At 38.4% G+C, this 15,719-nt stretch overlaps 1 protein-coding gene across 1 annotated transcript in view; it reads left to right on the top strand.

Annotated features, from left to right (window-relative positions):
- FREM1 (FRAS1 related extracellular matrix 1) overlaps nucleotides 1-15,719 on the top strand; it is a 141,939-nt gene that overhangs the window by 65,698 nt on the left and 60,522 nt on the right. Inside the window, exons 18-22 of the mRNA XM_036737466.1 lie at nucleotides 4,527-4,723; nucleotides 5,038-5,263; nucleotides 6,767-6,911; nucleotides 9,917-10,058; nucleotides 14,721-14,916. Coding sequence (XP_036593361.1) covers nucleotides 4,527-4,723; nucleotides 5,038-5,263; nucleotides 6,767-6,911; nucleotides 9,917-10,058; nucleotides 14,721-14,916 — 906 coding nt within the window. The remainder of the gene's footprint in view (nucleotides 1-4,526; nucleotides 4,724-5,037; nucleotides 5,264-6,766; nucleotides 6,912-9,916; nucleotides 10,059-14,720; nucleotides 14,917-15,719) is intronic.

Genomic DNA, 15,719 nt, shown 5'->3' with positions numbered 1-15,719 from the left:
ATTATTTTTAATCAGTGTATGAGAAAAGATGTGGGAAAAGTTAAAAGCACTTAACACACGTAAGAAGCTGATTGATTCCTCTTTAAATTTCTCCTTGATGCTATATCGTGACATGGAGATGACTCTGAGTTTGTAAAGGCATTGCAAGCTGGGCATGAGCTCACCTAGATCCTAGCGAGATAGAAAGGCTCAACATGTGGACCTAGGGACTGATTAGATCTCTGTTGTCTAAGGACCAGCCTAGCTAAGTTGGGGGAGGTTACTCACCAGATCAGCCGGAGGATGTTGATGGTTTTTGGCCACAGCAATTTTTAAAGACCATCTACTAGGGACAGGGGAGTTATAGACTGTTCAAGGAAAAGAATGACTAGGGTGGACAGACTTACAGATTTTTCAGCTATCAAAGTAGCATGGTCAAGGCTATTGGAATCTTCTTTATACTTGAGTTTCTCCTTATTTTCATGTGGATATGAGCCTCTTTTGAGGTAAATTGATGTTTCATTCATGGGAGACATGAGGATAGATTATGATGCAAGCTTTTTTTGCTTTTAGCATTCATAGGGTCAAAGAGTGTTGTAGTTTTTGGCATTTACTTAAGCCTTCAAGGATTTGTCAGTTGATTGGTGTGGGTACTCCATTCACTGGTGGAGATTGCAGCCCCTCTCTACCTAAATAGTCTTACTTCGTTAATAGACAGTTACAAATTGCTCTGGGTAAAAAAAAAAATCACCCAATGGTCAGTCTTCTGGTAATGAGCTTTCTCAAACTTAGCTTAGGGATGAAAACTTAGAGTTAAATATTCTCTTGGGTTACCAAAAAAACCCCAACCCTAACCTTCGAGAGGAAACACTTTTGGAAGAAGAGAGTCTCTGAGCTAACTTCTGAGATATGTTTACCACAGAGGTGAGAAATATTGTGCCTGAAATTAATTATCCTGACATTTACAAAAGTTCACCAGATGCCTAATGAATACCTTAGTGAGTTTTGCTTCCTACCACTCAAACAGTGTCTAAGTAACAAGCAATCAAACAGTAAGCATTTATTAATTGCTTGCAATGTGCCAGATGTTATACTACATGTCAGGTACACAACAGACAAAGGAAATCATTCCTGCCTTCAAGGGGATTCCATTCCATTGGAGGAGACACCACATATGTATAGAAGTTTGTATAAAGTAAATGCGATGTATTTAGGGGGCAGTACAAATACTTGGGGGAGTCAGGAAAAGCTCATTGTAGAAGGTAGTTCTTGAGCAGAATTTCGGAGGAAAAAAGGGAGTCTGAGAGGCAGAGATCAGGTGGGAGAGTATTTCAGGCATAGAGGACAGCCAGTATGAAGGCACAAAGATGGGAGATGGGGTGTTGTGTGAACAAAAGTCATTTAAATATTCATTGAAGACAGCTCTCATTTCTCCTCTCCCCTCTTTGCTCCTCCATGCCCATTTTCTTCTTGTCAGTGTATATCATGAACTCAAAGGCTTTTACCATTCTGGTTGCCCTCCTCAGGACTCTCGTCAGCCTATCAATGTTCTCCTCATATAGCGGTGCCCAGAAATGACAAGGATAAAGTACAATGGCACTATTCCAAGGGTTCTTAACCTGGGTTAAGATTTCAGGGGTTGGAGTTCTGTGAACTTGGATGGGAAAAAATGACGTCTTTATTTTCACTAACTGCTAACTCATTAAATATAGCATTTTTTTAATGCTTGAAAACATTTATTCTGCCAAAGGGGCAAGGGGATTTTCCCAGACTACCAAAGGAGTTCACAGTGCAAAAAAAAAACAAAAATAGAATGTAAAAATCCTTGTCCTGAAGGAAATAGGGAATCATTGGAGTTTATTGAGTAGGGGAGTGATATGGAGACAACTATTTTAGGAAAGCCAATTTGGAAGTTGTGTGGAGCCTGAATTGGAGTTTGGAGACATTGGAGGCAAGAGGATCAATTATTGCAGTAGTCCAAGTGAGAGTTTTCAAGGTAACTAGATGGCTCAGTTGATAGAGTGCTGGGCCTGGAGTCAGGAAGGCCTCAGTTCAAATCTGGCTGCAGACACTTATTAACTATTTGACCCTGGGCAAGTCACTTAACCTCTGTTTGCCTCTGGAGAAGGAATTGGCAAACTTCAATCCTTGCCAAGAAAATCCCATTGACTGTATTGGTGTACTATGGTCTATGGGGTCATGAAGAGCAGGACGTGACTGAACAACAACAGTAATGAGTGAAAGGTAATTAGGCCCTGAACTAGGGTAGTGGGTAGTGAGAAGGGAAAGATGTGAGAGAGAATATAGAAGTAGAAATAATAAGATTTAGCAACTGATTGAATATGTGGAGTGAGTAAGAATGAGGAATCAAGACAATGAGACTCCACGATGAGAAGGACTGTAGTGTCTTTGACACAAGAGGCAAAGTTTGAAAGAGGGGTAGGTTTTGTGGGGAAAGGCAATGAATTGTGGCTTAGATGTGTTGAGGTGGAAATCCTTACAAAATGTCTAGTTTGAAATGAGTTGGAGTTGACAGTTGGAGATGCATCACTGGAGCTCAGGAGAGAGACTAGGAATGGATATATAGAAGATATAAAGATATGAAGGATATATAGATATGAGAGAGACAGAAAAATGGATTTGATTTGGGGGAAATCTATTGGAGAAGATGGGAAAAGATGGGATCAAGTATATATGTTGAGGAACCGACCTTAGCAAGAAGAAGAGCAATCTCTTCCTCAGATTGTGGTGTAGGAGGAGATAATATGAAAGGGTTTTGAGATATTTGATATATTGTTTAGATATTATACCTAAAGAAGGTGATGAAAATATATTCTTGGAGAATGGTTTCTATTTTCTTGGTAAAATATGAAGCTAAGTGCTCTACTGAGTGGGGGGAATTGTGAGAGAGTCATGAAAGAAGAAAAAATTTGAACAAAGTATGTGGGAAATGGGATAAAAAATAAACTAGGGAGGAAAAAAATGTCATTGTTAAATTGAGGGCCCAGTTGATATCAGATAACATAAATTTGTCGTGGGCTTGGTTGGCTTAATTGCATAATTTACCGCAGCTCTATTCAGCCACAAATGAGTAAGAATGGTAGATATGGATGATGGAAGTAAATCAGGGTTTGGGTTTGATAATGTATGTGACTGAATAGGACAAGGAAGCCAGAGATTCCAGAGTAGATGAGAATGTGGTGTGGAACTGATTAATTTATAGGGTAAAGATTGGGAAGGTAGGAATGTGAAGTCAGAGCAAGGGTGATGGCCTGAGAAAGCACTAAGGAGCAGAGGGATTGAAAGGTATGGTGATGACAAAGAAGAGATTTCTAAGTGGTAAGGCACTGGGAGGGATAGAATGATAGGAGGTTATGATTGTGGAAGTAGAACACTTATGGATGATGATGAGATCCATCTCTATGATGGCTGGGGTAGAGTTGGAATTGTTAATCAATAGATTTGAGGAGATTGAGAAAGTATCAAAATGCATGATGAAGGGTCTTATATAAAGTCAGAATTGGGATGGAAAGGAAATCTGTGATCCAGGTATGAAATTCCTTGGAAGAAGGTCAAATGACCTCAGGACTTGTATCTAGATTAGGAGACAAATGTAAATAGAGTGAATCTCAAAGGAGGTGAGATTGTTGCGTGATGGTGGCAAAGGGAGACTCTTCTGGAAGCAGCAATGGGGAGCAAGGAAAGTCCAACTTCCTCTCAAGAACTGATGTGTTTGGTGCAATGGTCAGGGGCAGTGATTGCAATATGAGAGAAGCTAAAGTCAGTGTGGACAACTAGATGGTGCAGTGGATAGAGTACTGGACCTGGAGTCATCTTCCTGAGTTCAGATCTGGCTTCATACACTCATTAGCTAGGTGACCCTGGGCAAGTCACTTAACCCTGTTTACCTCCATTTCCTCACCCATAAAATGAGTTGGAGAAGGAAATGGCAAACCATTCCAGTATCTCTGCCAAGAAAACTCCAAATGGGATGACAAAGAGTCAGACATGGCTGAAACAACTGCAGTATTACAACAACAAAAAAGTCAGTGTAGGAGGGAATGGTGATGATGCAATGTCATGGAGAGCTGGGTGCCAGAAGATGGAAGGAAAATGAGAGTAGGGTGTCTAAAATGAAGGAAAGTTTGTTAATTATGGAGTACAAAGTCCAGAGGGCACAATGAAAGGGATAAGGAGAACTTAATTGACCTTAGTCAATTTGCCCATTAGGCCAAACTGGTTTTTTGCATTATGTAGTTAAAATACTCAGTGAATTACTAAACATTTTACTTCTTCTTGACCAACTGCTTTGACCTTGTACAATGCCACTGTATGAACGTAATAAAAATGCTTATTTATAGAGGCTGATCTGAAGTGAATAGAAGGGGCTCTCTGCCATTTATCTGAGGCACATAGATAGATGCCTTTCCATTTGTTTTGCTGTCCAACAGTCTATTTTGCTAAGCACTGAGAACTAGAGGTTTTTTGTTTGGTTTGGTTTTAATGTAATTCTTATGTCGTCTGCCATTTCTTTGTGTGTGCTCCAGCTTCATTTTGGTGGAAAGACATGAAGGCTTTGCACATAAACTATGTGCAGTCCAGGCATCTGAGGATAGAGCCAACTGCAGATCAATTTATGATTTACGTCACAGATGGAAAACAGCATTCTGTGGAGATTCCTTTTTACATTCTGATTAACCCCACCAATGATGAAGTTCCTGACTTTGTGGCACAGAATATCACTGTAAGAAAGAAAGCAACATTTTGTGAGGCTGTCTCTAAGGTGTTAACATGTATTTTTGCTTGGTTTGCTTGGTGTTTTGAAATCCCCTCTCACCTTCCCTTATTTACATGGGCTTACATGGGCTTGTGTCCGTGTAGCACTCCAGGGTTGGAGGGGAAAAAAATAATTCTATGGCATGCAATGGAATATTCTGAGAACTCTGCCTAACTGGATTGTTGAAATAAGATGTACTTCAGTGGATTCTGCTTCGTAGAGGTGTTCTTGGGAGCAAGACTGATTTTAAAAGGTTTGTTTTCTGATGTATTCTGGTTTAGGTTTCTGAGGGTCAGATGAAAGAACTGGATCTTTCAGTCATCAAAGCAACTGATTTAGATGTACCAAAAGATCATTTGATGTTCACTATTACCCATAAACCACAGCATGGCCTTCTCATCAATGGGATACATAGAAATGATATCCCTCATTACAAGCAGTTAATCAATAGCCACAAGAACCATGAACTTCCTGTGCATGATTTTTCAATGGAGCTTCTTAAAACTGGTATGTCTTCTTCTTGTGCTATGTTTGGCTAGTTTAATCATTAAAACTAGAAAATATAATAATGGTTATCATAAAGAGGAAATTAAAAATGACTTTTTTGACTTTAAGGCTATAACCAAAAGGGCCTAGTGTAACACAATCCCAAAGCCCATCGATATGGGACTCCCTCCTTATTGGTGGAGATCAAAGTCCTGCACCAATGGGCTTTAGCACTAGGGTTACACTAGCGAATACTGTAATTACACTAATCATTTATAGGAAGAGTTTCTTAGTATAGCATAAGCCTCTTCTGACTCTGAGTGTCTGTCAGGGATTGTTTTCTTCTTACCAAAGTATTCTCAGTAAACTCATCAAATTTCTTCTGAGTTCTAGATTAATCCACAACAGGAAGCTAAAAGTAGAGATGATAGGTGATGGAGAGATTTGGGGGAATATGAAATTTCTTCTTTTGTTTGAAAATGAGATAATACTTTCATAGTATTTTATAATACTAAATATTTTATTTAGGTATCTTGCACATTTTAGTGCTTATTTTTAATAGTTTAAGATGTTTTTCCTTTTCAATGTGTAGAAATTTGGAGACTTTAAGTTAATTTTAAAAGATTTTTATGCAATGAAAAAATCTACAAATCTAAATCAAACATGGAAGTATTATTCCTTATGATGCTGATGTGCTTTTTAAGTCAGATCATATGGTAGGATACTAGCCCCAGGATCACTTTAAAAAAGTTATCCCCTTCCTTACCACATCTTTCCATGGCTGGCTAACCATTTCTCATCCTCTCTTAATGCTTGAGAAAACCTTCAAGGAAAGTTGTATTTATCTGAATAATTCTATTCAAGGAGAGTTGTCACTAAGATTTGGAAATCCTTAATGACTATCTAGCATACTTCTTTTGGTATGGGGCAATGGTTCCTTCCTCCTCTAGTTTCTTTTTCAATAAGTGCAGATGAAAAACCACTATCTGTATTTTCATTTGATAAGTTAATTAACTTTCTTCTCAGCTTTTTCCACAAGATCATCTCTTCTTTGAGCCTTTCATTCCTTCATAAAATTCTGTATCCAGCTTTTGCAGAGTCCTGGAATCTAGTATCTCATTGAAATCTGTAACAGTCCATAGTGAATCAGAGAATATATGTTTCATATGGCATTTTCCTTTCAACTTTAAGACTGAGAAAGTGAAATGTGATAGTCTCAACTCTCCCTCTCAAGAGAACCATACTTTTGATTGACAAAACAAGTTTTGTTTCACTTAAATCCCACCGAACAAAGCTGGACTGTGGAAAGCGAATTATCTTGAGTTCTTTGAATAGACAGACATCAGAAGTGTGTCTTGGAGTCATTGCTGGTGCTGATGGATTAATGAGCTGCTGCTGATGTCTAGACCTGTTCTCCACAGGAGACTAAGCTACTGGCAACTTGGGTTGGGGTGGTTGAGGCAAAGAGATGTGGTGGCTTAAAAGGAGGTAGATTTTCTTTCTCTCAATTTTTCTCTTTTCCAGGAATGAAATTGATGTACATACATGATGACTCTGAAAGCCTTGCTGATGACTTTACAATACAGTTGTCGGATGGAAAACATAAAATCCTGAGAACTATTTCAATAAAGATCCTGCCAGTCAATGATGAGAATCCAGTGTTGGCCAAGTAAGCCTTAGGCTCTCTATATGAAAGAAATCATTACCTTTCCATATTGTCAAGTTACCTTTGTAGTATTCAGTGCAAATTGATGACCATTCACTCAACAAACATTTATTATGTGCCTACTATATGCAGTAAATTGAAAAAATATATTTTATTTTGTGTCTTTTATTTCACAGTCATTCTGGAAGACTACTGGCTCCCATAGCAAGTTAGCAAGACTGACTGTGACAGTCAAAATAGTTTGAGATGGATGTGATGTGTTGAACAAAAATATTTTGGGTTAGATCAATGAGAATAAGTCTGGTCATGAAAAGTGTTTTAGTTCTTAAGCTTATTTCTGTAGAATGCATGCTGGCTTAAAAAAATGAGACAAGTTATTCCTGAATTTAGGTCACATCCAGTCATTGAGACCATGGGGGTCTCCCCTGGCAAAGCATCTCTGGTCTCAGTGCACCCTCTGCTGGCCCACCTACACACAGGCATTGACTTCAGCCTTTGGTCTGACCACTTGGGACGAAGAGAGGAATGCGTGAAAAGAGCGTTTGCCAAAATAGGTTCTTTCCAGGTCCTGACAAACCTCCTCCTCTTGCACTGAGGTGGCATTACCAGTAGGAACCTTGACAATCGCTGAGAAAAGATAAGAAAATGAGTTACTGTGGCCCTACAATCTGCATGAAAATAGAGAGTTTAAGGTTTGAGAAGATGCTTCCATTCTTAACTCATCAACTTTAAAAAATCCTACAGAATTACACAACAACATGCTCTCTCTACCTCATAATTCCTCTTTGTTTTCTCCCATCCTCTCCTCTCCTTTCTTCCATCCCTCCTTCTGTATCCTCATGTCTTCACTCATGTCCTTGATCTGATTTCATCTCCTCTCATCTCTTCTAGGTTTTTGCTTGATTATTCTTTCTCTTATATTTCAAGCTCTCTCTCTCTCTCTCTCTCTCTCTCTCTTTCTCTCTCTCTCTCTCTCTCTCTCTCCACCCCCCCCCCCATCGTCTCTGTCCTCTTTGCTCATGGAAATAGCAAAATCTTCCTTATCTTAAACAATTCTTTTCCTTATCCTAAAAAAATCTTTAAAAATTCTTTCCCTTCACCCTGTTTCCTTTGAATAACAATTTATATCAGTGTAGTGCTTAAAGATTTTCAGCTCTCCTTATATGTCATCTACATTCACTGCTTCCTTTTCCTTATGTGCTATATATAAGAGTCTCAAACTACTATCCCAAAAGTTACCGATGACATTCTGATCTAATAACTTTTTTCTTCAGTTTTCATCTTCTTTAGACATTCCATAGTCTTTGATGCTGTTAACTACTCCCTGGCATGGGTTTTTCATATGGTCGTCATGGCCAATTTCCCCCTCCTGTCTCTTTCCCCATGTTCTTCATCCTTGCCTTTCTTTCTCCCCCTGACTGAAGGTATTCCTCTCTTTACTGTCCTTCTTAACAAAATCAGCCTCTCCCATAACATCTGTGTCTTTATTTCTAATCTCTCTCTGAAATGCCACAGCTCAGTGTAAACAGCTTCATTATTCCTCCCAGCTTCATCTATATATTTAAAACGTACGCCATTTATACCTTAATCCAAGTCATTAATAAAAATGTCAAACAGCAAAGCACTAGGAAAATCCTTGGGGAAATTCCCCTCCCTGGAGCCCTCCAAATTAACATGAATTTTTTAATGACTACTTTTTTGGTTCTGGTCGTTAGATCAGTTCTGAATCTATCTAGATGACTACATGAGCTACATGACTTAGCTGCCATCTTACCATCTTATCAGTGAGAATAGCATAATCTGAGGAAATCTGAGTATATTTTCTCTTCAGCATTTTGTTGATCCAGCAGTCTAGTTAGTTTGTGAGGAAAGGAAGCAAGGTTAACTTGGCATGGCCTGTTCTGGATGAAAGTCCCTTGGCTTCTGGCTTATTCACCCTGACTCTTCATATATTTGCACTCACCAAGGGTACCTTGGTAATCTTTTGCCATCTCCTCACTGATCTTGGGTTTGAATTCCCTGTTCACCATTGTTGGTTTGTCTTTCCCAGTCTGACGATTACTCTTTTTTAGTAGAGAAAACAGATGAACTATTATCGTTGAGAAGCCTCTTCTTTTCACTGCTACCTTTCTACCTCTCCCAAGCAGGAGTACTGCCCCTTGATTGATCTTTCTGGTCTCACCATAGTACAAAAAGTTATTTTGTTGTTTTTAGCATTTGTGACCAGTCTCAACTCCCAAAGGACTTTTGTTTTCCTATTGCTCTTCTTATGGGACCTTCCTACATTTTTGTATTCATCCTCATTTACTAACTCACTCCACCATTTCTTGAACACATCCTTCTAAAATCTGAGTTCTTTGGTGATGAATTCTCTATGCTGCCACATTATGTCTTTGCTATGTTCAAATTCCCTTGGTTGAACACTGTGGTTGTAATGAGGAATGTAACTGTCATGAGGCATCATTTCCTGTTCTAAATGGATCCTAATGGTGAGCAGAATTTGTGAGGTAGAGACTGGATCTAACCAGCTCTCATGGGCTTAGTTATTTAGTCACCCATAATAGTGCCAAGACCTATATGATCCATAAACCTTGACATATATATATAATATATGCAAATATATATATTATATATATATATATATAGAATCATAGAATTTTAGAGACTTTTGTTGTGTATTTGAAAGCAATAGCAAGTTGTGCATAGTAAATTTGCAGTTTCATGTGCAATCATCTTTTTATTGTACTATGTTATGGAAATGCTTGTCTTATTCCATAAATTAAAAATAAAATAAATTTTAGAGCTGGAAAGGACCTTAAAGGTTATATAATTAACAGAATTCCTTAAATTCTTTCCTAACTCAACATTTTTATAGCTTCAGATACCATTGAATGTCGTTCCTTCTTTTGTGGAATAATCTGTGATAAGATGATAGTATAACCACTATGGGAACCATATTCTAAAGATATTCTATCTTTAAACAAATGTGGGTGTGTTTCTTTTCACAGGAAGGCTGAAATAGAATTAAATATGGGTGAAACTCGTATTATTTCTAGTGCTATTCTATCAGCTGCAGATAAAGACACACCCAGAGAGAAAATTTACTATTTATTTGAAAGACTCCCAGAAAATGGGCAGCTTCAGCTCAAGGTGAGTGGCCTTTTTATCTTAAAAAATACAAAAAGCAAATAACATTTGTTTCCTTAAACTTAGTAGGTCATGTGTCATAATGAGAAAGCAGATGGAATGCCAGCCTTAGAGACAGGAAGAGCTAGGTTCAAATCTTACCTCTAATATATATTAATTATGTGACCATGGACAAGTTATTAACCTCTCAGTGCTCCAGGCTATTTTTTTAAAGACTGTAAGTTGTAGATAAATGGCTTATCATGGAGTATTTCCACACAAGGAGTTGCCTACATGTATTAATGAATTAACCTCTGGTTGTTAAATTGCTTGTATCTATTTTGAGAAACTTTTAGCGTGAAAAAACTTATACATATCACACAGTTGGAGGGTGTGTGAGTCAGGGGATAGTACCTCAGGACTAGGAGTAAAAAAAAAAACAACTCAGTTCTTTCTCAAATTTTGCTAACAATTTCCTTTTTGGGCTTACATCTCCATTGGTTCATTTCAGAAAATGGAATGGCAGGACTTCAGATTGCGTCTGTCGACATGACACCTAGCAATTGACCAGCTCTCATAACTGGTCCATTCAGTGAAAAAATCCATCAAACTGATTATTGGAATGGTAGACATAAAAATTCCCACCAACTTGCAATCCAAAAATGTTTGCTTGGCTTTTTTTAAACCTTTATATTATGATAGATGCATTCCTAGAATATAGAGAGATTCTATTCTGAGGGAAGTTAGTTCATATTATTGGGTGGTAAGCACCAAATAGAATCAAAATAAAGATAAAACACTGATTTGAAATGAGATACAACAATGCCCTTATTTTGTTTGGAAGGATAACAAAGCAGAAATATAGTAAAAAAAAAAAACTCACAAATTTAGTTTTCTTAGGAAATGGAGGTTCTGACTCTGGAACTCTTGAGATTCCAAAATTCCTACTATGACCCTAAGTGTTCCCCACCTAGCTCCTTTCGAGATCCTCAAGCCTTCCTTCTCAAGGATCTTGTTGGACCTCTTCCCTACCCTGTCATGTGTCTCATGTGACCTATTCTGAAACATTATATGCCAGACCCTCTACAATGCTTCTGGGCTCCTTATTTTCTTCTCCTCATGTCTCTACAGCCTGTCCTTAATTCTGACCCCTTATTTTCTGTTTATTTCTGAGTCCTCACGTGACACTGATGAACTACATGTTGCACGGCCAGGGCATGGATCAAATATCAAATCAGAAGTAGCTAGGTGGTGCGGTAGATAACACAATGCATCTAGAATCAGGAAGATTTGAGTTCAAATCCAGTCTCAGATGGTTACTAGCTTCATGACCCTGGTAAATCGATTAACCTCTGTGCGCCTCATTTTCCTCATCTATAAAATGGGGATAAAATAGCACCTACTTGCCAGGGTTGTTGTGAGGACCAGATGAGATGGTAATTGTAATGTACTTCACAGACTTTAAAGTGCTATTACTTTATGCAAAATCTCACTGTATTTACTTGCTTTCTAAGAGGAAATTCAACATAGAATTGGGAACACACACACACACACACACACACACACACACACACCCCAAAACATTTTTTCTGGTGGCAAATCTAAAGGGAAATCAGTATCTTGGAGGAGAAGGGAAATACATTTGGAAGAAGTCATCATGTGAGGAAAGTAATCAAACCGATCTGATGAATAGATAAGACAAGCCAGTCTATAAGTTTATCCTGGGCATAAATACCAAGAAAGAATTGTAAATCTGAAAGGAATAGAACAAGGTGGGTGGGAACAGAGCATGAAGAATGGCAATAAATTAGAGGAAAAAAAATCTTCTTTGCCAGGAACTGCTGGCCTATGGAATTCTGCATCAAGGGAGATGGAAATATGTGAAGGAGATCATTCATAGTTTCAGAAATTTAAACCAAGTGGAACAAATTTAAATCGGTATTAATTCAACATTTTTTCCAAACACAATAATTTATCAAAACAAAAGAACAAAAATTTTCTCTGCCATTCCTAGGACCTTCTCAGAATAGCGTATGCAGCACTTTTCTGTTGGTAGAAGAGCTAGGGTTGGGGCCAAACCGCTCTGTCCTATTAGTGGGAGGTATGTGAGGGGGAGAGGTTGCTACAGCTTCTGGTGGGATTTAGTTGTCTTCACTCCAAGCCCTGACTGTCTACTCCCTACAGCTGGAATCCAAGAGACTCAGCCCTACTGCCACTGAAAATAAGAGATTTGAAAATCCACCATCTTCCCTAATAATAAAGATAATAGCTAACATTTTTATCGCATTTACTGTGTCCCAGGAACTGTGCTAAGCACGTTACAGATATTATCTCATTTGATGCTCACAATGGTCCTGGGAGGTGGATGCTATTACTACTCCATTTTATGGGTGAGGAAATTAAGGCAGATAGAGGATAAGTATCTTGGGTCACATAGCTAGTAAGTGTCTGAGGCTGGATTTGAACTTGGGTCTTTCTGACTTGACTCGAGGCCCAGTGTTCTATTCACTGGTTCACCTAGTTACCTCAAAAGAGTTTAGAATATCACTGAACACTTGCCATTTTTTTTGGTAATAAATATATAGTAAGGTTTTTGCCACTCCATCGGAATATCAACTCTCTGAGAGTTGATTTTCCTTTGCATCTTTGCATATTTGCTAGTCCTGTGACTCACCCTACACAGACTAGGTGTTTGCCCAGAAAGCTAGAACATTCCGGAAGAATTCAAATGTTAGACTTACAGATTAGATCATTTAATGATTATTAATGTCTGGAGCCATGGAGATCTCAGATGTTTTCTCTGGTAATAATTTCTGGAAAGATGCAGTAGGGTGGGAAGAGAGGGATGAGATAGCCAGAAATTTTCTTTTTTCTTCTAGTTATAATAATTAAGCCAGTCATCAAATTCAAGATATTCTGACTAGATCAAATAAAAAATAATAATGTTGAAGGATCCAAATTTAAGAAATATTTATATGTATTACATGCATGATTTGTTTTGCAATTTCATCAGTGTTTTAAGTATTAAAATTTTCTCTTCTACTACAGATAGTAACTGTCCTGTGTCTGGTCTTAGAGAGTTACTTGGGGTTCTCAATGCTTCAGCGTCTTGTTCAAGATCACACAGTCAATATGTACAGGAGGCAAGACCCAGGTCTTCTTGGGTCTTAGGGTGACTTTCTATTCAACAAACCATACTACCTCTCATATATGCAACTATGTGTGTGAACACGTGTGTTTGCATATGTGCGTAGTTGTTTCTAGACATACACAGAAATGCACCCATATTGCCAGTTCCTCCTCTGGTGCCCAGTATTGGCTAAGGGGTTGGGCTATCCTGTGTTTTCAAAGGTTGTGCCAACAGAGTACAAATTCCATCAGTTTCTAGCAAACTGAAAAGCACAAGCCTGGAAACAGTTTTGTCATCTGAACACCAGCCTAGCTAAATTCTCAGAGGCTCATCATCAGAAACTTGGCCAGCAGATGTTGAATTTTTTGGCCAGAAGCAATTCATAAAGACAGGTTGTTTAAGGTGTTTACAATTACTCTCTGTGTTAGTGAAGGAATTACCCACACAAATGAAATTGCCTCTTGAAAGTATCAATGTACAACAATAATTAAAAGTTAAATTGCCCAACTCATTAATTAGCATAATTAATTGGTTATGATTCGGAAGTTATAGAGGGCTATGAGTTCATCAATACAGGGAATTCCTGGTGTGAAAATTCTAGCCACTAGTAGAGAAGGACAACTCACATACAACTTAACAGCTTTAGTTCCCTGGATACAAGAAGGGCCTTGCCCAGTGGTCACACAGCTATATTTGTCAGGTGCAGGACTTTTTTCTTTCTCTAAGATCTATCCTCTATCCACTGTGTCCTGTTGCTTCACTAATTACAATTACTTGTTTTAAGTCAATTTGAAAACATTAATGTTATTAGTCAATTGCACAGATATAAAATTTGGAAATGACCTGGTTACAAATCTTTTCTGGCCCTGATTCAGTATTCTTCAAGCTAGTTTTGTTGTGATGGCTGCTTCCCTCCACTCCAGTCTAAAGTTAATTAATTATTTTTGAGAAGTTTCTTTACAAGTACTGAAATAAATCAATCTTCAACATTTATTAATGTGTGCCAGGCACTCAGTTAAGTCCTGGAGATACAAAAAGAAGAAAACGATAATTGTTGCCCTTAAGGAGATCACAGCCTAATGGGGGAGAAAAAATGCAAACAAATACATACAAAGAAGTTGTATACAGGTTAGACAGGAAATAATTTAGAGAGGAAAGGCACTAGAATTAAGAGGGGTTGGGAAAGGCTTTATGTAGAAGGTGGGATTTTACTTGAGACTTGAAGGAAGTCAGTAGGCAGAGATGAGGAAGGAAAACATTCCAGGCATGGGAGACAGCCAGAGAAAATGCCTGGAGTCAAGAAAAGGAGTGTCTTGTTCGGGTATCACCAAGGAGGCCAATGTCTGTCACTGGATCAAAGAGTACATGGTGGGGAGTAAAGTACAAGAAGACTGGAAATTTGGGAGGGGACTAGGTCTGATGAGAAAGTGAAGTAGTCTTTGAGATTCTCCTACTCAAGTTGAAAATGTCTTTTGAGTAGAGGAAAAATCAACAGACAACTGGAAGAAAAACACACAGCCATTCTAGAATAGCTATCTGATTTCTATGCCTTTCAGATAGGGAGGAATTGGGTACCTCTTCAACCTGGCATGAAATGTACTCAGGAGGAAGTGGATCTGAATTTTGTGAGATATATCCATACCGGGGCAATGGGCTCCAAGAACCAAGATAGCTTCACGTTTCACCTCTGGGATGGAGACAACAGGTCACCCACACTGGATTGTCACATCAGCATCAAGGACATCGAAAAGGGTAAAAATAAATAATCAACTTATTTTTTATTACTTGAAAATAACACAATTGGTAGTCTCTCTAACCTGATCCTTATCTTCCTTCTGTCCCTATAATGTGGGTATTCTTTTAGCTTCTATTTTAGTCCTTCTCTCTGTGTGTGTCCTCTTGCTCAGCCAGTCCACTCCCTTACATTCAAATATCACCATTTAGACATGGCTCCCAAATCTATCTCTTCAGCCGTATCTCTACCCAGAGCTCTAGTCCTATATTTCCAGTTGATTTCTAGGTTTCTCCACATAAATGCACCACCAAACACATCAAATTTATTATGTCTAAAATCAAAATTATCTCCCCCCTCAACTCTCTTTCCCTGACTTATCTGTTTCTAATCATGCTTTCATCATACCAGTCATTCAGACTCATAACCTTGGAGCTTTGTTTGACTCCTTCCTCTTCCTCACTCACTCCCCATATCCAACTAATCATCAAGTCCTATCATTTCTACCTTTGTAATACCTCCCAAGATATATCCCCTCTTCTCCACTTTCAGGGCAACTATACTAGTTGGGGCCCTCATCTCTCTTCATCTAGATTATTATATTAGCTTTTTAATTGATCTTCCTGCTTTCAATATCTTCCCCTCTTTAATCAGTCCTGCATATCATTACTTAATCTTCCTAATGAACACTTCTGTTACTCCTCTACTGAAAACCCTTCAGTGACTCCCCCATGCCTGTGGGATAAATCATAAATTCTTTATCTGAGATTCAAAGCCTTCGACAACCTAATTCCAACCTATCTTTCATGCTTTCCTTCAGACT

The sequence above is a fragment of the Trichosurus vulpecula genome, chromosome 9 (genome assembly GCF_011100635.1).
Source record: "Trichosurus vulpecula isolate mTriVul1 chromosome 9, mTriVul1.pri, whole genome shotgun sequence".
NCBI lineage: Eukaryota > Metazoa > Chordata > Mammalia > Diprotodontia > Phalangeridae > Trichosurus > Trichosurus vulpecula.
This window is presented reverse-complemented; position numbering and strand designations above follow the sequence as displayed.